A 23,048-nucleotide genomic window follows, 5' to 3' on the forward strand; every position below is an offset into this window, starting at 1 on the left:
TTCAGGCTTTGTTGAAAGATGTAACTGAAGCCTAGGATAATCAGCTCAGGATAATCAGGGCAGTAAGTTCAATCAACTGCTCTGATCAAAGAAGTATCAATCAAGTGTCATAGATCAATCCAAGGCCTCTGTCAATCCACTGTGAAGAAAATAATGCATAGATGGACAAAATACAACATCTTCTCCAGATGGTCAATCCAACAAAATCACCCCACATTCAATATTCTAAATAATCCTAGGGTCATAAGCTCTGTAGAATACTTCTGGTGAGCATGGTACTACTATTGCCCAGAAAACATGTTGTTAGACATTTTAAACTTAGCAGAGACCAGCAGGCCTTTGGAACAACACTCTGTTCTAGATGAAAGTGAAATGTTTTGACACTAATGTAAAAATATTTCATTTGGGAAATAATAAATACTGTTTTCCAACTAAAGAACTGACCTGAGCTATGAAGCATCGCAGTGTGAGCATTGGTTTGTTTTGAATTTAAATGGCTCTCAATCTTTGAGATAACAGCAAATTCTACAAAGGAGTGTCTAGAACAAGGCACCGAAGCTTAAATGAATGTAGGTCATGTAATATGACAGCAATACTGTACACCCAAGTAAATCTTATTACACAGTGGATGAAACAGAATAATTTCTCCTTTTCAAATGGCTGAATCAAATGTCTGATCTTGACCCTAACAAAATGCATGCATCAGAGGTGTTAAACTACATTTCATTGAGAACTGCAACAGGGTTGTGTTTGATCTTGGTAGGTGTGACCAGAGAGGGCGGGACCATCTCAACATCACTCCTGTTGGTGTCTAACGTGTGCAAGCCCAAAACTCACCCTTTTTGCCAGCCAAAGCGCCCGTTTTTGCGCTGCTGGGATTCCCCTGAGACTCCCCTCCATGGGAAACCCCACCTCCGGACTTCCGTGTTTTTGTGATGCTGCAGGGGAATCCCAGCATGGGAATCCCAGCAGCACAAAAACGGGTGCTTCCCTGGCAACGGAAGTCTGGAGGTGGGGTTTCCCAGAGAGGGGAGCCTCAGGGAAATTGTAGCATCACAAAAACACGGAAGTCCTTGAAACCCCACCTCCGGACTTCCAAGTTTTTGTGATGCTGCAATTTCTCTGAGGCTCCCCTCGCTGGGAAACCCCACCTCCGGACTTCCGTTGCCAGTGAAGCGCCTGTTTTTGCGCGGCTGGGATTCCCCTGTAGCATCACAAAAACACGGAAGTCCGGAGGTGGGGTTTCCCAGTGAGGGGAGCCTCGGGAATCCCAGCAGCGGAAAAATGGCCGCTTCGCTGGCAACAGAAGTCCGTAGGTGGGGTATCCCAGTGGCGGCGGCTTGGGTTTGTAGGGTGAAAATAGTTTGGAAGAAGAGGCAAAAAAATCTTCAACCTCGGGTTTGTATCTCGAAAGGTTTGTATGATGAGGGCTTTGTAAGATGAAGTATCACTGTACCTCTAGCTACCAACTGGTGACAGGATGATAGAAAGTTTTGCAACCTTCTCTCATCACTGTTGTCAGTTGCGATTGTAATTTTACTTCACAAAAATAACCTTGTTTTTAGCAAGTGCATTGTTTTTACAGTGCCACATATGTAGAGAATCTATATATTCAAATGAGTCTCATAAATACTTACACATAATATGTTTGCATTCATTTACATAGTATGTGGGAGTGATTCTGTTATTGTCTCTGTGGCATAGTAATTGTTAATTGCTACAGAAGTTTTTAATGTGCTGTAAATTTAGAAATATCTTTTAAGCCAAATAGTCTTCTTCAATCTAATGCTCTTTAAATGTTTGAATTACAAATCCCATTATTTGTAATACGTTTCAGGCAAATACCGTGGTGTATGACAGATCTTCCCTTAAATGGCTAGCAATACCTATTGAGCAAAGCCACTTGCAAATTGTGAAATTTTATTTGGTTTAAAAATAGGTTTTTCTTCATGTTAAACCCACCCTTGGACTCTAAACTATGCCAAGGCAAAGAAATCCTTAATGAAAGAAACATCTCATTTGAATAGAGGCCAAGAATTGCCTTCCTAAAGGAGAAACATAGAGAAATGAGACACAACTTGTTTTTTAATTATTTATGTGCTAATGAGTTGGCAAGCTGTCCTACTATTTCATAGCATTGAATGCTAACAACTTCCAGGTGTATGTACATTATTCTGCATTTGGGCAAACATTTTGAAGACCTCTCTGTATCTGATACTTATGAAACAGAATTTTCAATGGTTATAAGTCGTCAAATTAATTTATTGTGAAAAAGCAGGCTGTGTTTTTCCTAGGACAATTGCTTGTTTTATTTATTTATTGGATTTATTTATTTATTTATTGGATTTGTATGCCGCCCCTCTCCATGGACTCGGGGCGGCTAACAACAGTGACAAAAAACAGAATGTAAAAAATCCAATACTACAACAGCTAAAAACCCTTGTTATAAAAACCAATCATACATACAAACATACCATGCATAAGTTGTAGAAGCCTAGGGGGAAAGATTATCTTAATTCCCCCATGCCTGACGGCAGAGGTGGGCTTTGAGGATCTTACGAAAGGCAAGGAGGGTGGGGGCTATTCTAATCTCTGGGGGGAGTTGGTTCCAGAGGGCCGGGGCCACCACAGAGAAGGCTCTTCCCCTGGGCCCGCCCAACCGACATTGTTTAGTTGATGGGACCCGGAGAAGGCCCACTCTGTGGGACCTAACTGGTCGCTGGGATTCGTGCGGCAGAAGGCGGTTCCTGAGATAATCTGGCCCGGTGCCATGAAGGGCTTTATAGGTCATAACCAATACTTTGAATTGTGACCGGAAACTGATCGGCAACCAATGCAGACTGCGGAGTGTTGGTGTGACATGGGCATATTTGGGAGAGCCCATGATTACTCTCGCAGCTGCATTCTGCACGATCTGAAGTTTCCGAACACTTTTCAAAGGTAGCCCCATGTAGAGAGCGTTACAGTAGTCGAGCCTCGTGGTGATGAGGGCATGAGTGACTGTGAGCAGTGACTCCCGGTCCAAATAGGGCCGCAACTGGTGCACCAGGCGAACCTGGGCAAACGCCCCCCTCGCCACAGCTGAAAGATGGTTCTCTAATGTGAGCTGTTGATCGAGGAGGACGCCCAAGTTGGACCCTCGCTGAGGGGGTCAATAACTCCCCCCCCCAGGGTAATGGATGGACAGATGGAATTGTCCTTGGGAGGCAAAACCCACAGCCACTCCGTCTTATCAGGGTTGAGTTTGAGTCTTGTTGAGTCTCTGTTTGGAACTTTTGCACAATATTTTCATAGATTTGGAGACATAAGACTAGGGAAGTTAGTTTACTCAGCACAGATAATATTGGTGAATGCTATCATCATTTGCAACAATATTAAACAAAGCATCTGAGCTGAAATTAGATGTTACAGGAAAATGTGAGAAGGAACAATCGGATACATTATCTTTTTTTCCTTCCCTGGAATCTTCTAAAAAAAAATGTAGTCGTGGTATCATTTCATTTTCCCTTAATAATAGACAAGAAGTTTAAGTATCTCATAACATATTTTCCAATCCAAATATTAAATAGTGTGGACGTGGCATATACTATTTTCATATTAACTTCAAAATAATTTTTTACTGGGGTGACTCTTAAATTTTCTGTTTAACATTTTGCTTCAATTCTGATCTATTTATTTTCCTTATTCCACCCACCACCAGGTAAAGAGATTAAAAGATTACAGTGGCGATCTATCGAAACTATGTCAAGCAGATTCATTTATGTATATGCTAATCCAGGTGCCAAAGTAAGGAAATGTTCAATCCTTATTATTTGCCCTAAATTCACTATTTCTTGCATCAAAATTCTAAAATTTATTTTGTTTATTTTCAGCTATTCACTGCGCATTGAAGCAATGGTGTTAAAAAAAGAATTTTCTCCATCGTGTACTTCACTACAGAAAAACATGACAATTATAAAAATGGCTACAAAGGGTAATTAAACTTGCTGCAGCATGCATTAGGAGCTTGTTTTTCTTAGCAGGTTAATCAACTAACTAGGGAGATGAAATCTGGAATTTCAGGTACCTATTAGCTATTTAAAGAAGGAAGCTAGCTCTGACACATTCCATAAGGGTGTGTGTCACCATGTACATATGTTATCAATCAAGTGTGTATGTTTGTGTATAACAATGTTTGATGTACAGTGATACCTCGTCTTACGAACTTAATTGGTTCCGGGATGAGGTTTGTAAGGTGAAAAGTTTTTAAGATGAAACAATGTTTCCCATAGGAATCAGTGGAAAAGCAATTAATGCGTGCAAGCCCAAAACTCACCCCTTTTGCCAGTCAAAGCGCCCGTTTTTGCACTGCTGGGATTCCCATGAGGCTCCCCTCCATGGGAAACCCCATATCTGGACTTCCGTGTTTTTGTGATGTTGCAGGGGAATCCCAGCAGTGCAAAAATGGGTGCTTCGCTGGCAATGGAAGTCCGGAGGTGGGGTTTCCCAGTGAGGGGAGCCTCAGTGAAATTGCAGCATTGCAAAAACACGGAAGTCCTCGAAACCACACATCCGGACTTCCGTGTTTTTGTGATGCTGCGATTTCACTGATGCTCCCTTCGCTGGGAAACCCCACCTCCGGACTTCCATTGCCAGCAAAGCGCCCATTTTTGTGCTGCTGGGATTCCCCTGCAGCATCACAAAAACACGGAAGTCCGGAGGCGGGGTTTCCCATGGAGGGGAGCCTGAGGGGAATCCCAGCAGTGCAAAAACGGGCGCTGGGGCATCCCAGTGGCAGCAGCTTGGGTTTGTAAGGTGAAAATAGTTTGGAAGAAGAGGCAAAAAAAATCTTAAACCCCAGGTTTGTATCTCAAAAAGTTTGTATGACGAGGGGTTTGTAAGATGAGGTATCACTGTATTCTGAAGTGGATAGTATCATTCACCCCTTTTCTATTTTTTCCTGTATTCTGATTTTGCTTTTCTTAATATCATATAATTTTCTTTTCCAAAACTTTGCATAACAAGGAGTTTTCTAATAATCTTATTAAATTTTGGGAACAGCACAAATGTGCATTCATTTTTCCTTTATGCATTATTCATTGTTGCAGTGCTATTTTGACTGAGCAATGGTGCTTAATTTATTGAATAAAAATCATTGCATTGTGCAGATAGGTAGTCAGTGATTTTAGACTAATATTAAAGCCACAGTATGTTTAGTCATGGGTTTATTGAATAACTTTATGACATGGCTTCCTAGTGTTGATAGTGAATAATTTAAAAGAAGCTGGATTCCCAAACACCTAAATTATAATTTGCAAATCGCAGCAATTGCCAAATCTTGCACCAATACTGTATACAGTACTGTAAATCACAGAATGAATTAGAAAAATATATGAAACCATCCATTGATTCTTAAAATATAATCATGTTGCATTTCTCTTATCTATGTTGCTGATTGGCAAAAATACTTACCCTGGCTTAAATCTGTTGTGCTACTTGGACATTTATTGGCCTGAGGAATGATTCTTTCTGTCCATTAGACATGCAGAAACATCTAAATACGTAGGGGTTCCTCAAGTTAATCAGCTTCTGGCATCTTTCCACCATCAAACAACTGCTATTGAAGGAGATGCACCATTGGAGAACACTGCTTTCCATTCCAAACCCCCACAACTAGTTTAAAAGGATACTGTAGTCATAGTATCAAATAAAATATCAAAATGAAGATGAGTTATCATGATGGAGCCTAAAAGCTTGGCTTTCCTTGTCTGGAGTGCAGTGGTCCATCTTATAGAGCAGTGGTGACCAACTGGTGGTCCATGGACCACTGATGGTCGACGAGAAAATTTTAATGGCCCAGCAGAAAAATAATTTGCATTTTTATATTTCACTAAATCAGAGGTCCCCAAACGTGGCAACTTTAAGACGTGTGGACTTCAGAATTCTGGAAGTTAAAATTTACAAGTTTTAAAGTTGCCAACTTTGAAGGCCTCTGCACTAAATACTATTTATCTTTTTTAAAAATCCATATTACTGGATTTAAAATTATGAATTTAGTGGTCCCTGAGGTCCGAAAGATTGGTGACTCCTGTTATAGAGTACAACCTCAGAGTTCAGAATAAACTTTTTAAAAAAACAACTATTAGCCAAAGATTGGCCAAATAAGGCAACTGATAAAGTTTTCCTTAGCTCCAGCTAAGGAATGTGTTTGTGTGTGTGTGTGTGATATACATATATACTCTATATTTGTCATATACATATCTGTACAAATCTACGAAAACATATATATATGTATCACATGTTTTTTTTGCTGAATTTGAAAATTAAGTGAGACTGGGATAGATCTATTTCAGCCTTATTTTGGCCTCATCAGCTAAACATACCCTCATTGGGACTTGAACCTCCAACCTTTGCCTTGTAACCTCTAGGCTACAGTATCCAATCCCTTCAGCTCTGCACCAGGGAAGAGTTACATATTTAGTGTCGAATCACCCTGGTGTATTGAAGGAACATCATATATATATATATAATAAGGCCTAAATAGATCTATCCTAGTCTCCCTTAATTTTCAAATTCTTCAAAAAACAAAAACACATGTTTTTGCTGAATTTTTAAAATTAAGGGAGACTAGGATAGCACTATTTTGGCCTTGTTCTGGCCTCATCAGCTAGCCATACCCCTACTGGGATTTGATCCGGCACCTTCTGCCTTGTAAGGCAGAGAATTAACCTCTAGGCCACCAGATCTGATTCCTTCAAATATATATATTTGCTTCCTAAACAAATGCCCATTGGATAATACTTCTTGTGTATTTTTCTAGAGCTGATGTGCTGTGAAGAGTTGCATGCCATATTGCACTTGGTGCTTCAGGCTGGGAATATTATGAATGCAGTAAGTGGATTAGCCTCTTTGCAGATGGCAGTAGGGCAAAGAATGTCAAGCATTGTGGACTGACCTCCCATATCTCTTCTGCCTCCCCCTCCGCTCTTCTGCATAGGGAGGCTTCGCTGGCAATGCAGTTGGCTTCAAGCTATCCTCATTACTCAAGTTGGCAGATACAAAAGCAAACAAGCCTGGGATGAATCTACTTCATTTTGTTGCTTTGGTATGTAAATTGCCATTTCTGAGATAAAAGACTATAGACATCTAAGCAGAAGGACTGGGTAATATATAGGATATTTTGGGACAGATAGGGGCTGCAAGAATTGAGGAGCAGATTGTATTTCCTACTCCTTGCTCAGTTTGCTATATGCTCCTAAGAATCTAAAATTTAGCATTCATTTTAGTGATTTTGTTAATATTTTACAAACACTGTTTTAAGAGCTAATTTGAAGTGTCCAGAGGGATGACAAAAAAGAGATTAAGCAAGAAATGTTGTACAGACAGGTCCTCAGCTTTATTTACTTATTTATTCAATTTTTTATGCCGCCCTTCTCCTTAGACTCAGGGCGCCTTACAACATGTTAGCAATAGCACTTTTTAACAGAGCCAGCATATTGCCCCCACAATCCGGGTCCTCATTTTACTCATCTCAGAAGGATGGAAAGATGAGTCAAGCTTGAGCCGGTGATGAGATTTGAACCACTGACCTACAGATCTAGCAGTCAGCATTAGCGGCCTGCAGTACTGCACTCTACGCACTGCGCTACCTCGGCTCCTAACTTACATTAATTCATTTAGTAACTGTTCAACATTACAACAGGGCTGAAAAAAGCAACTTGTGACATTTTTCATCCTAGCGACCATTGCAGCAATCTCATAGTCAGATGCTTGGCAATTGACTCATATTGTATTTTTAATGTTGGGGGGCTGTCACGTGATCAGTGTTGAGGGGTTGTCACGTGATCAGCCTTTGCAACCTTCTGATAAGCAAAGTCAATGGGGAAGCTAGGTTCCCTTTAATAAACATAACAGGTGCAGGGATTCGCTTAACAACCATTGCAAGAAAGTTGTTAAAATGGGGCAAAACTCAGTTAACAACTATTTTAGTGACATAAATTTTAGACTCAATTGTGTTCAGATTAGTTTTCAGATTAGTATGCAGCCTTTATCCAATGGTCTTCCCTACTGCAAAATGATTGTATTCAGTGGTAGATTATACTCGGTCTTTCTAACAATGTCCACAATTATGATCAACCTTATCAGTTTTCTTAATCTATTTATTTATTTATTTATTGGATTTGTATGCCGCCCCTCTCCAGAGACTCGGGGCGGCTAACAGCAATAATAAGACAGCGTATGACAATAATCCAATACTAAAAACAATTAAAACCCATTATAATTTTAAAAAAACCAAACATACATACAGACATACCATGCATACAATTGTAAAGGCCTAGGGGGAAAGGGTATCTCAATTCCCCCATGCCTGGCGGCAGAGGTGGGTTTTAAGTAGCTTACGAAAGGCAAGGAGGGTGGGAGCAATTCTAATCTCTGGGGGGGATTTGGTTCCAGAGGGTCGGGGCCACCACAGAGAAGGCTATTCCCCTGGGTCCCGCCAAGCGGCATTGTTTAGTTGACGGGACATGGAGAAGACCCACTCTTTGGGACCTAACTGGTCGCTGGAATTCGTGCAGCAGAAGGCGGTCCATGAGATAATCTTTAAATTAGGTTTAAAGCAGGAAACTTCTTAACTGCTGTGGCGAAACATCCACATTGCATCCCTTGGTTTCTGTTGAATGAAATGACATGTTACTCAAGGTTTTTGTCCTTTTCAGGAAGCCCAAAAGAAAGATAAAGTTCTTCTCGCCTTTTCAGAAAAATTGCACCATGTTCCTGAAGCAGCAAGGTAAGTAAGAAACATGTAAGCATTGGGTTATTTTCTACACAGGGCATTTAAATTGGTGTGCAGAGTTTGAGCATGAAAAGTTTATTATTATTTATTTATTTATTTATTTATTTTGTCCAATACATAATACACGTTGAAGAGAAAGATATGTAATAATATAAGTAAAGAAAAGAATAGAAGAAAAGATATAAAAGTATAGGTGAACATATTTGAAAGGAAGAAAAGATAAAGGAGATAAAGGAAAGACAATTGGACAGGGGACGGAAGGCACACTGGTGCACTTATGCACGCCCCTTAATGACCTCTAAGGAACCTGGAGAGGTCAATCGTGGATAGTCTAAGGGAGAAGTGATGGGGGTTAGGGGTTGACACTACTGAGTCAGGTAATGAGTTCCACGCTTCGACAACTCGGTTGCTGAAGTCATATTTTTTACAGTCAAGTTTGGAGCGGTTAATATTAAGTTTGAATCTGTTGTGTGCTCTTGTGTTGTTATGATTGAAGCTGAAATAGTCATTGACAGGTAGAACGTTGCAGCATATGATCCTGTGGGCAATACTTAGGTCGTGTTTTAGGTGACGTAGTTCTAAGCTTTCTAGACCTAGGATTGATAGTCTGCTTTCGTAGGGTATTCTGTTTCGAGTGGAGGAGTGAAGGTGAAGTACTGGTGAAGTATCTTTGGACATTTTCAAGGGTGTTGATGTCCGAGATGTAGTATGGGTTCCAGACAGATGAACTGTATTCAAGGATGGGTCTGGCAAAAGTTTTGTAGGCTCTGGTGAGTAACGTGAGATTGCCAGAGCAGAAGATGCATAGGATCAGGTTAACAACTCTAGAAGCCTTTTTGGCGATATTGTTGCAGTTCTCAGGAAATATTTACTGTATACTCTGTTTTCCTTTTCACAGCAAAAAGAACGATATATGCAGCTTTCCCATTTAGAGATTGACTTTTAAATGATTTTTTTATGGCAGTTAACTTACTAAAGCTTACTGGGGTTATACTTATTAACCAACTGAATGGACTGATTAAAGTTAGGTTTAGTGTAACAATCATATTATTTAACAGCTTGCCATCACTGTATCCTTCCACTTACGAATCAGTATCGTAACACTCATATTACATTAATGCATATGCATCAACTTGTGTTGTGAACGTCATGGTGCAACTTAATGTTGACTGATCATTTGCTTAATTCGATTGTCTGTTCACTAATGTGTTCGATTAGCAATTAGTATGTTCTAAGTTGTTCACATTTCAACGGGGACATTCTCTTTTCCAAAGTAGATTGAAATTACTGTTTTCCTGCAGGATTTCCCTAGAAAATATTGAAAATGAACTTCACTCCCTGTCATCAAAGACAAAATCTCTAAAGGATAGTATTCGCCGGGACACAGAACTTTTTCGGCAGATGGAAGGATTTCTTCAGGTTTGTCACAGACGCTTGATATATATTGAGTTGCATAATTTTAAATTCAGTTGGTGTGCTTAGCAGATAATAAACCCCTTGTTTCCCTTAAAACCCCTTTTCAGTGATAATCTTGCTAAAATTCTGTAGGTGTTTTAAGAGGTTGCTTTTCACAGTCAAAGCGACTTCATTGTTAATTGTTGTCCTGCAAGGGTATGCTTCCTTAATTTGTGTGAAATGGTTGTGTCAAGTGCCTATTATTTAAGCAGTGCTAACTGGTTGATCAATGGCATTTCCTGCCCACCCACTTTCCTCTGCTCGCGGAAATAATAATGCTTTTAAAAGGCTTCTTTTCTTAACAAATATGTGCTTTTTCAGTAGCTTTGAGCTGATGTAGTTATGAAGCTGAGTAGAAACATTTAATTGCACCACTGTTTCAATTTGATGAAAGGCAAGTAGTATAATGCTTAAGGCGATTGAACCCATCCGTTTGCCTTTATACTGATGATCAAAGCATTCTTTCCTACAATCTTAGATTGTATTTGTTAAAAGTTCTTCCATTATAGACTATTTTAAACATCCTGGTTTTTAAAAGTCTGTTTAGTATTTTATTCATTATTGAAAGGACAGAATGGTTGGAACAACAGGAATTAGCATCTTATTGGTTTTGTAAATTAGTAATTAGAGTCAGGCTACCCTAATGTGTCTCAGATAAGAAGTTGCATTTTGTAATATTCATTAGTATACTCTAATCGGTATTTTTACAATTGACGTCATGCTTCTCAGATTAGTCTTACAGAACGAGGCTTTCTGAGATAAAGAATTAATTTACTTCTAGAAGAAAGAAGCACTTATTTTAGACTATAACTTTTTATGAATAGCATTTTTATGAATGCTTTGTTTTGCTGTTTTATGGATCATATCTACTAAACCTATTAGCATTTATATTAGACAGATTTGACTCTTATGTGTGTTTTCTGTCCTTAAAATTGCATTTGTGGCTCGCAATGTTCAGCTATATAAGGCTATAACTGCTTAGAGCTTTTGTCTTAATTAATAATAATAATAATAATAATAATAATAATAATAATAATTTATTAGATTTGTATGCCGCCCCTCTCCGAAGGCTCGGGGCGACTCACAACAACGATAAAAACAATATTGTAATGGCACAAATCTAATATTAAAAAACTAAAAACCCTATCATAATTAAAAACCAAACAGCACATACATACCAAACATAAATTATAATAAGCCTGGGGGAAAGATGTCTCAAATCCCCCATGCCTGGCGGTATAGGTGGGTCTTAAGTAGTTTACGGAAGACAAGGAGGGTGGGAGCAGTTCTAATCTCCGGGGGGAGTTGATTCCAGAGGGCCGGGGCCGCCACAGAGAAGGCTCTTCCCCTGGGGCCCGGCAAATGACATTGTTTAGTCGATGGGACCCGGAGAAGGCTAACTCTGTGGGACGCTGGGATTCGTGCGGTAGCAGGCGGTTCCGGAGGTACTCTGGTCCAATGCCATGTAGGGATTTAAAGGTCATGACCAACACTTTGAATTGTGACCGGAAACTGATCGGCAGCCAATGCAGGCCACGGAGTGTTGTAGATATGTGGGCGAATCTGGGAAGCCCCACGATGGCTCTCGCAGCCGCGTTCTGCACGATCTGGAGTTTCCGAACACTTTTCAAAGGTAGCCCCATGTAGAGAGCATTGCAGTAATCGAACCTCGAGGTGATAAGGGCATGAGTGACTGTAAGCAATGACTCCCTGTCCAAATAGGGCCGCAACTGGTGCACCAGACGAACCTGGGCAAACGCCCTCCTCGCCACAGCCGAAAGATGATGTTCCAATGTCAGCTGTCGATCGAGGAGGACACCCAAGTTACCTACCCTCTCTGAGGGGGGTCAATAGTTCCCCCCCCCCAGGGTAATGGACGGACAGATGGAATTGTCCTTGGGAGGCAAGACCCATTAAGATTCCATGTTACTGAGTGATATTATAGTTAGGGACATAATTTTATGAACATTTTACTGTAGTTGTTAAGTGAATCCAGCTTTCCCAATTGACTTTGCTTCTTTGCAAAGAGACTCAGAGAAGGTTGCAAAATCATGATTATATGCCCACAAGATGTTGCTATAATTATAAATGTAAGCCCATTGCCAAGCACTCATACTGTAACTATGGGGGATATGCAATAGTTGTAACAGAGAATAAGTCATAACTTTTTCTGAGGTTGTCATTATTTGAATTGTCGTTCATGAATGGTCGTAAGCCGAAGATACCTGTAGTTAATTGAAACTATTGTGTAAGTCCAATAAGAGGCCTATATTCACGTCTTGCCTGGTGTTTACATTATGTTAGTTACACTTAACACACTAAATATACACATTAAGTAAAGATTCTGAAAGTATTCTAAATAATATGAGAAAGTAAAATTTTAAACAGTTGACAATTCTTATTACTATAGATAAATGGGAAAATATTTAGAGTGAAGTTTGGTTTTAATGGTTTGCAACCTTTCCTGCTTCCGTTTCCAAGAAGCAGTTTATTGGAAAAGCAGGATTAATTTAACTGCAATAAAAATGGTAACAAAATTGGGTCTCCGACTATAATATTACTAGACTGTAATATCTTTAAATACATGAGATCTTAAGATGAAAGCTTTAAGTAGGCATTAACATCTATATTTGAACTTTGTAAGCAACAAATGCAATTATATGAAGCATGAAAAATATATGTAAGTGTCAAACCTATCTAAACCGACAGTTTATTGTTTAGCCTTTAATATTAGGTATTATACTTGACATTGATGATAGGCGCCAACTGTTCTTAGATACTCTTGTACTTTATCGGTAATAGTTACTACTACAAATGATTTTGTATCACCTATTCAGTATTGAGAAATGTTTAAGTTTTCCTAATGTCTTGTTAATCTTTTGTTTGCATCATAAATTTGATTTGTAGCTGATAAGGACTTGATCCCAGAATTGAAGAAACTTTTACCTTTGCAAAGCAGCTTCTTTGCCCACACAAAAGTGTGAAATACTAAGTAATTCAGGCATCAAAGTCTCTTTATAAAGTAGAGACAGAAAAATGAAGCATATTGTATATTCGGTATATGTAATAAGTCAGAAAGCAAAAGATCAAACAATAAAAGAGATTGATTACATGTGAGACTTGAACAATAGAAAATGTTGATTCTAGAAAACATCCTACAGCAAATTTCTGGGTTATGTTATTCTTCTCCAGCCGATTTTGTATCTTTCTTAAAATTTGCAAGTGTATTCAAGGACTTTCGGAATACACTATTTATTGTTTAGCACTGAAAAGATGGATTTTTGCATACAAAAATAAATAACCTTGACAAAGAAGAAAAACACATGTTTTCCTGATGTTAAAAAGAACCCTCGACTGCTATATTAAAGGTGCTAATGTCCCTTTTTAAAATGTTAATACTGAAAGCCTAAAATTTGAGGCAACAGACATATAATTTTCCTATTAATTTTAATTAGACTAATTCCAGGTTACTTTACTAAAAATGCTGAATGAATAACCTGATTTAAAAATTTGCTCTCATTGTGATTCAGAAACAAACCTACCTAATAAGAAAGGTGGAGCCAATTTTTCAAACTCCTTCTTTAGGTTATCTTCATAACTGCTTTGCTGAGTGAAATGGCTTTTTTTCCTTTTGGGATAACTGATGACTTTAAGATAATTCACCTTTCTTAGAACAGCATTTATATATCTCCATGCCTTTAACCTTCAGGCTTTCCCTTTTATTTCCTAACCAAAGTCATCAGGAAAATAAAGCTTAAGTCTGGCAATGACAGCACTTTTTTTTTTAAAGGATCTTTTAGGGCAGTGTTTCCCAACCTTGGCAACTTGAAGATATTTGAACTTCAACTCCCAGAATTCCCCAGCCAACAAATGCTGGCTGGGGAATTCTGGGAATTGGAGTCCAGATATCTTCAAGTTGCCAAGGTTGGGAAACACTGTTTTAGGGAATGAATTGAAGTTCTGAATGGAATGAAAGTTCTGAATCCTTTGATTCTGTTTCATGTTTTTTTAAAAGAAAATAATAATAAAAGGGATTGGAAAAATTCCAGATTTTTTTTTTTTTAATGCATGATTGCAGCACCGTGATCAAATATATATTACTGGTTGCCTGCTAAATAGGATCTGAGTTTGAAATTGAAACCCAGTGTTCCAAAGGGCTACATTAATCACAAGAAGAGATACTGAAGCTGTTGATACATATAGGAGGATGCTCTCTGTTTATACTCCTTAGGGATAATTTTAGCTGAGATTCATGGTTGGGTATTTTTATTATTTATTTGTTTTGTTCAATACACAATAAAACAAAATGAAGGTTATACAGGATTTATACGAGTAGAATGTATCAAAGAGAGTACAGAAGAGAAATATAGGAATAAAATATAACTAGAGAGAATAGCAGAAAATATAAGAGATAAAAGAGAGATAATAGATAGATTTTATTTATTTATTCATTCATTCATTCATTCATTTATTTATTTATTTATTTATTAGATTTGTATGCCGCCCCTCTCTATAGACTCGGGGCGGCTCACAACAATAACAAGAACAATGTAAAAAACAAATCTAATAATTTAAAAAACACTAAAAACCCCATTATTAAAAGCAAACACACACACAAACATTCCATGTATAAACTGTATAGGCCCGGGGGAGATGTGTCAGTTCCCCCATGCCTGACGACAGAGATGGGTCTTAAGAACTTTAGGAAAGGCAAGGAGGGTGGGGGCAGTTCTAATCTCCAGGGGGAGCTGGTTCCATAGGGTCGGGGCCGCCACAGAGAAGGCTCTTCTCCTGGGTCCCGCCAAACGACATTGTTTAGTCGACGGGACCCGGACAAGGCCAACTCTGTGGGACCTAACCGGTCGCTGGGATTCGTGCGGCAGAAGGCGGTCCCGGAGGTATTCTGGTCCGATGCCATGAAGGGCTTTATAGGTCATAAGATGATGGATAGAAGAGATAGAAGAGAAGATATAGGAGATATAGGAGAGACTATAGGACAGGGGACATTTTCTGTATCATTGTAGATCAAATGAAATATTTGGCATGAAAATAATGAGCATGTGCTATATTCTATTCCTTTCCTTTTTGTGAAGAGAGGTATAATATGAGTTACATGAGTCCCAGCGACCAGTCAGATCCCACAGAGTTGGCCTTCTCCAGGCCCCATCAACTAGACCATGTCGTTTGGTGGGGTCTAGGGGAGGAGTCTTCTCTGTGGCGGCCCCAGCCCGCTGGAATCAGCTCCCCCCGGATATTCGTACTGCTGCCACCCTCCTTGCCTTCCATAAGAGTCTCAAGACCCATTTATGTCACCAGGCGTAGAGCTATTAGACTTCTGCCCCCTGGCCAAGGAAAGTTATGTGAGTTAGTGGATTGAATGGGTATGAATGTTTTCTATGGTCTTTCGGGTTTTAGATTGTCAATTATTAATTGGATTCAGGATGTTATACAGTGTTCCCTCACTTTTCACGGGGGATGTGTTCCGAGACCGCCCGCGAAAGTCAAATTTCCACGAAGTAGAGATGCGGAAGTAAATACACTATTTTTGTCTATGAACAGTATCACAAGCCTTCGCTTAACACTTTAAACCCCTAAAGTGCAATTTCCCATTCCCTTAGCAACCATTTAGATCATTACTCACCATGTTTATTCATTAAAGTTTATTTAAAAAAATATTTATTAAAGTCAGATGAAAGTTTGGCGATGACATATGACGTCATCGGGCAGGAAAAACCATGGTATAGGGGAAAAAACTGCAAAGTATTTTTTAATTAATATTTTTGAAAAACCGTGGTATAGACTTTTCACAAAGTTCGAACCCGCGAAAATCGAGGGAACACTGTATATTGTTATTTTATATGTTGCAAGCCGCCCTAAGTCCTCAGAGAGGGGTGGCATAAAAGTCCAATTAATAAATAAATAATCAAATAAATAATATGTTTGATTAATTTCTAAATGTTGAATGCTGGTGGCATAATGATATTATTGTCCATGAAGTGCCCACTCGTTCTACTTCTGTTTTGTATAAACTAGTATCACAGGTTTGTGCCATACTTTAAAAAAAACAACAACCCCAAAACCTGTTTGACTGGCAGGATAAAAAGTTTTATGTAGATCAAGGTGAGCACAGCAATGGTTATGCCAGGGCTACGATCTTTACTAGTCCTTTTGCTACAGATGACACTCTAAATTTCACTGGTTCTGAAATTAGCAACTGCATGCACAGCACGTAGAAATAATCATTCATGTATTTTTCTTTTCTTTAAAGTTTGCTGTTAAAGAATTGAAAGAACTCGACCATTGGAAACGAGACCTGATGAAAGAAGCACACACCCTTATAGACTTTTTGTGCGAAGACAAAGAAACTATGAAACTGGAAGAGTGCTTTCAGATCTTCCGAGATTTTTGTTTAAGATTCAACAAAGCTGTTAAGGTAACAACAACTGCGAAACTCAGAAATATCTATTGGCCTTAAATGAACGCTGCTTTATTACTATGTTTATGTTTATGTTTATTTAGATTTGTATGCCGCCCCTCTCAGCAGACTCGGGGCAGCTCACAACAAAGTGAAAAAACAATTTACAACAAATCTAAATTTCTACTAAAAACATTTAAAAAACTCCATTTTCTAAACATACATACATACACACATACCATTCATAAATTGTATATGCCCGGGGGAGATGTCTCAGTTCCCCCATGCCAGACGACACAGGTGGGTCTTAAGGAGCTTACGAAAGGCAAGGAGAGTAGGGGCAGTTCTAATCTCCGGGGGGAGTTGGTTCCAGAGGGCCGGGGCCACCACAGAGAAGGCTCTTCCCCTGGGGCCCACCAACCGACATTGTTTAGTTGACGGGACCCGGAGAAGGCCCACTCTGTGGGACCTAATCGGTCGCTGGGATTCGTGCGGCAGCAGGCTATCTTGGAGATATTCTGGTCCAGTGCCATGAAGGGCTTTAAAGGTCATAACCAACACTTTGAATTGTGACCGGAAGTTGATCGGCAACCAATGCAGACTGCAGAGTGTTGGTGAAACATGGGCATACCTAGGTAGGCCCATGACTGCTCTCGCAGCTGCATTCTGCACGATACTAGGTGATCTCAGGCAGTCCTTGGAGTCAAATAATGCATGACACCCTTTGAGGCTACCAGAAAGCCATGTTCTCTGTTCTCTCATCCGTGTTTGCCTGCCTTCTCCTCATTTTCCAGAATTGCGCTTCTTACCCTTGCCAAATTCCTAAAAGAGCTATTTCTGCAAAACCCAAGATCATAAAGTTCTTGGAGTACATAATTACATATGTGTTCATACAAATATGTGCGGCTGTGATTATGGTTACTGACAAAACCGCTCAGATGCATGGTAATAATGTGTATTTTATAATTCAATTCAATTCAATTTATTAGATTTGTATGCCACCCCTCTCCGAAGACTCGGGGCGGCTCACAACAATAATAAAAACAATATTCCAGCGAAAACAAATCTAATATTAAAAAGCACATAAAACCCTATTATATTTTTTAAAAGCAAACAACATATACATACCCAAACATAAATATAAAAAAGCCTGGGGGAAAGGTGTCTCAACTCCCCCATGCCTAGCAGTATAGATAGGTCTTGAGTAATTTACAAAAGACAAGGAGTGTGGGGGAAGGTTCTAATCTCCGGGGGGAGTTGATATCAGAGGGCCGGGGCTGCCACAGAGAAGTCTCTTCCCCTGGGGCCCGCCAAACGACATTGTTTGGTCGACGGGACCTGGAGAAGGCCAACTCTGTGGGACCTTATTGGTTGCAGGCGGTTCCGGAGGTACTCTGGTCCAATGCCATGCACACTTTGAATTGTGACCGGAAACTAATCGACAGCCAATGCAGGCCACGGAGTGTTGCAGAAACGTGGGTGAATCTAGGAAGCCCCACAATGGCTCTTGCGGCCGCGTTCTGCACGATCTGAAGTTTCCGAACACTTTTCAGAGGTAGCCCCATGTAGAGAGCATTGCAGTAATCGAACCTCGAGGTGATGAGGGCATGAGTGACTGTGAGCAGTGACTCCTTGTCCAAATAAGGCCACAACTGGTGCACCAGGCGGACCTGGGCAAACGCCCTCCTCGGCACAGCCAAAATATGATGTTCCAATGTCAGCTTTAAAGTATTGTTATTCTTTATTCATTCATTTATTAATTTATATTACCACCCAATCATGAAAACTAAATCATGTTGGTAATTACCTATAAAGCCCTATATGGCTTAGGATCAAATTACTTATGGGACCGCATACTGCCTCACATATCCCAGCGACCGGTTAGGGTCCACAGAGTTGGCCTTCTCCAGGTCCTATCAGTCAAGCAGTGTCGCCTGGCGGAGCCCAGGGGAAGGGCCTTCTCTGTGGCAGCTCCTACCCTTTGGAATCATCTCCCCCCAGAGATTCGTATCGCCCCCACCCTCCTGGCTAAAAACATATCTTTGCCTGCAGGCTCAGGGCTGTTGAGCCTTGCCTTCATGCTCTGACCGACGGGATGAATGACTGACTAATGTTAGTTAAATGTATTAGATTAGGTTTTATATTGTTTATAAGTTTTATATTGAGTTTCTCAAGTTTTGTACTGTATTGATTTCATTATGTAAGAGAAGGGTTGCCTAGAAGTCCAATTAAATAAATAGGTAAAATAAAACCATACACAGATGGCGGCACTGGCCCTCTGGAACCAACTCCCCCCGGAGATTAGAACTGCCCCTACACTTCCTGCCTTCCGTAAACTCCTTAAAACCCACCTTTGCCGTCAGGCATGGGGGAACTGAAACATCTTCCCCTGGGCATGTCTAATTTATATATGGTATGCTTGTGTGTATGTCTGTTAGTATATGGGGTCTTTTTTAAATCTTTAATATTTTAAATTGTCAGATTATTTATGATTTGTTTCCACGTGTTGTGAGCCGCCCCGAGTCTTCGGAGAGGGGCGGCATACAAATCTAAGTAATAAATAATAAATAAATAAAAATAAAAGCCATATTTTTTAAAAAATAAAAGTATTGTACATTAGGCAATTTCATCCATCCAAAGCAATGGGTGGAAAGCCCTAGGCAATCTTTGGCTGAAATGGATTAGGGTTTCCTCCGAAGTCCCTTCCAACTCTGTTATTCTGTTATTCAGTCACAAAAACTCCCTACCTAGTTCCTGGAAAAAAAGCCAGGGATTCATGGCTTTCCAAAAGGCGGGTAGGATTGTGGCCAATCCTGTATGCTTTGGGTGAAGCAGTGCCTTGCAGTAAATACAACAGGAAACAAGGCAAGATGGGACTGTTACATGATGGGACCTGGAGCATGCCAATCCTATCAAATCTTACCAGACAGGCAGAAGTAATTGGAGAAAGGCGTTGTAGGTCACAATCAATATTCATTTATTTATTTATTGGATTTGTATGCCGCCCCTCTCCGTGGACTCGGGGCGGCTAACAACAGTGACAAAAACAGAATGTAACAATCCAATACTATAATATCTAAAAACCCTTGTTATAAAACCAATCATACATACAAACATACCATGTGTAAATTGTAGAAGCCTAGGGGGGGGAATTATCTTAGTTCCCCCATGCCTGACGGCAGAGGTGGGTTTTGAGGAGCTTACAAAAGGCAAGGAGGGTGGGGGCAATTCTAATCTCTGGGGGGAGTTGGTTCCAGAGGGTCGGGGCTGCCACAGAGAAGGCTCTTCCCCTGGGCCCCACCAACCGACATTGTTTAGTTGACGGGACCCGGAGAAGGCCCACTCTGTGGGACCTAACCGGTCATTGGGATTCGTGCGGCAGAAGGCGGTCCCTGAGATAATCTGGCCTGGTGCCATGAAGGGCTTTATAGGTCATAACCAACACTTTGAATTGTGACCGGAAACTGATCGGCAACCAATGCAGACTGCAGAGTGTTGGTGTGACATAGGCATATTTAGGGAAGCCCATGATTGCTCTCGCAGCTGCATTCTGCACGATCTGAAGTTTCCGAACACTTTTCCAAGGTAGCCCCATGTAGAGAGAATTACAGTAGTCGAGCCTCGAGGTGATGAGGGCATGAGTGACTGTGAACAGTGAGTCCCGGTCCAAATAGGGCCGCAACTGGTGCACCAGGTGAACCTGGGCAAACGCCCCCCTCGCCACAGCTGAAAGACACATGCTGGAAGTATATTATAACCAGCAGGTTAGGGATAGGATGGGATGGGATAGGATGGGATAGGATAAGCATGGTCAGTGTGGGTGTGGTCAGCTCAACATCACTAATGGGGGTACCTATGGTGGCGTGAGTGGTCTACCAGTGAAAACAGGCTCCCGAGCACCGATTTCGGCTGCCAGGCCTCCTGCAACTTTCTGCCAGAGAAAATGCCAATGTCAACATCAGTAGCATTCTTCTGCAACGTTCCTTTCATGTTACATGGATATACTGTATATGTGCATCCAGGGGAAGAGCCTTCTCTGTGGCGGCCCCGGCCCTCTGGAACCAACTCCCCCCAGAGATTAGAATTGCCCCCTCTCTTTGCCTTTCGTAAGCTACTTAAAACCCACCTCTGCCGCCAGGCATGGGGGAATTGAGATACACTTTCCCCCTAGGCCTTTAAAATTTTATGCATGGTATGTCTGTATGTATGTTTGGTTTTTATATTAATGGGTTTTAACTGTTTTTAGTATTGGATTATACTGTTTTGTTACTGTTGTTAGCCGCCCCAAGTCTGCGGAGAGGGGCGGCATACAAATCCAATAAATAATAATAATAATAATAATAATAATAATAATAATAATAATAATAATAATACATCATACTGCATACATTTGGTTGCATCTTTGATCTCAAGGGTAAAAGTCTCTTGAAAACAGCCCCTCTCTTCATTTACCTTATAGCAACCAAACTCCCTTTCAAATAAGACACTTACCTACATCTGTGTGTCAATGTAATGATGAAGAATTACAGATTTTTAAATGGTTGTGTGTGCATTTACACATTTCATCCTCCAACTGACTTGGTTTCAAAAGATCTCTTAGATCTTCGGTATCAGTCTTAGACTCCGAAGGGGTTCAATGGGAATTATATATGTGAATAGAATGTCTGATTTAGCTTTACTAGATAAATGGTCAAAGCAATGGAAACTGCAGTTTAATGTTTCCAAATGTAAAATAATGCACTTGGGGAAAAGGAATCCTCAATCTGAGTATTGTATTGGCAGTTCTGTGTTAGCAAATACTTCAGAAGAAAAGAATTTAGGGGTAGTGATTTCTGACAGTCTCAAAATGGGTGAACAGTGCAGTCAGGCGGTAGGGAAAGCAAGTAGGATGCTTGGCTGCATAGCTAGAGGTATAACAAGCAGGAAGAGGGAGATTATGATCCCGCTATATAGAATGCTGGTGAGACCACATTTGGAATACTGTGTTCAGTTCTGGAGACCTCACCTACAAAAAAGATATTGACAAAATTGAACGGGTCCAAAGACGGGCTACAAGAATGGTGGAAGGTCTTAAGCATAAAACGTATCAGGAAAGACTTAATGAACTCAATTTGTATAGTCTGGAGGACAGAAGGAAAAGGGGGGACATGATCGAAACATTTAAATATATTAAAGGGTTAAATAAGGTCCAGGAGGAAAGTGTTTTTAATAGGAAAGTGAACACAAGAACAAGGGGACACAATCTGAAGTTAGTTGGGGGAAAGATCAAAAGCAACATAAGAAAATATTATTTTACTGAAAGAGTAGTAGATCCTTGGAACAAACTTCCAGCAGACGTGGTTGGTAAATCCAGAGTAACTGAATTTAAACATGCCTGGGATAAACATATATCCAAGCTAAGATAAAATACAGAAAATAGTATAAGGGCAGACTAGATGGACCAGGAGGTCTTTTTCTGCCGTCAGATTTCTATGTTTCTATGTTTCTACTAGATGTTTTTGTAAGTGTAGAACATTTTAAATGTGTAAATATGTAATTACATGTTGAATGCCAAGATGACTACTACCAAACTTGCAGGTGCATAAGAATTATCAATGCTTTCCAAACTGGTTTGTGTGAAATGTAGACTGGTGGACGAGCTTTGTTTTCTTCCAAGTGATGGTTTTCATTACAATGTTTTTATGGCACAGAAAACCCAGGGTTTTTTTTAAAGGCAAGAATCACATTGCCGTACCACATTAAAAGCATTTAAATGCTTTATAAAAGAAAACAATATGGGAATAATGCTAAATATACTGATTATTATCCTACATTGTACTTAAAACATGCTCCCATTCATAAAAAACATATTCAAATCTGGACATGAATTTTATTGTTTGCTTTGACTGGTTTGCTTATGTTTTCCTAATATACTAAATGACTACTTTAGAATTCTGGGCAATATTATGACTAAGTTGAATGTTTAAAGAATAATGGAATAATTCTTTAGCATAACGAAATAAAATTTTGGGAGCATATAACCCACTTGCAGGTAGGCCTATATACTTGCAATGAGACTTTCACAAAATATGTATTGCTCCATTTCTTATTCACTGAACATTATTATAGTGCTACTTTGTTGTTTTTTTAAATCAAATGCAAATCTGCCATAGGAACGTACTATCACATTTGGTGGTTATGTCCGGAAGCAGAAAGATTTTGGACTAGGATTCAAAATTGGTTGAAAGAAATATTAAATTATCAATTGGAAATGAATCCGGAAATGTATCTGTTGGGAATAATCAGAGGACAACATAGCAAAGAAGATTACTATTTAATAACTCATATATTAACATCAGCAAGGTTGTGTGTTCGCACAAACTTGGAAACAAGAGAATACAGTGTTCCCTCGCTTTTCACGGGGGA

General features: G+C 39.9%; 1 protein-coding gene across 1 annotated transcript in view; it reads left to right on the forward strand.

Moving 5' to 3' along the window:
* The window catches only part of FHDC1 (FH2 domain containing 1), an 81,757-nt gene that overhangs the window by 53,672 nt on the left and 5,037 nt on the right, over nt 1-23,048 (forward strand). Inside the window, exons 5-11 of the mRNA XM_070757832.1 lie at nt 3,701-3,786; nt 3,873-3,973; nt 6,800-6,870; nt 6,977-7,084; nt 8,697-8,767; nt 10,075-10,192; nt 16,497-16,661. Of these exons, the coding sequence (XP_070613933.1) occupies nt 3,701-3,786; nt 3,873-3,973; nt 6,800-6,870; nt 6,977-7,084; nt 8,697-8,767; nt 10,075-10,192; nt 16,497-16,661 (720 nt within the window). The remainder of the gene's footprint in view (nt 1-3,700; nt 3,787-3,872; nt 3,974-6,799; nt 6,871-6,976; nt 7,085-8,696; nt 8,768-10,074; nt 10,193-16,496; nt 16,662-23,048) is intronic.

Source organism: Erythrolamprus reginae, chromosome 7 (assembly GCF_031021105.1).
Source record: "Erythrolamprus reginae isolate rEryReg1 chromosome 7, rEryReg1.hap1, whole genome shotgun sequence".
NCBI classification, from domain to species: domain Eukaryota; kingdom Metazoa; phylum Chordata; class Lepidosauria; order Squamata; family Dipsadidae; genus Erythrolamprus; species Erythrolamprus reginae.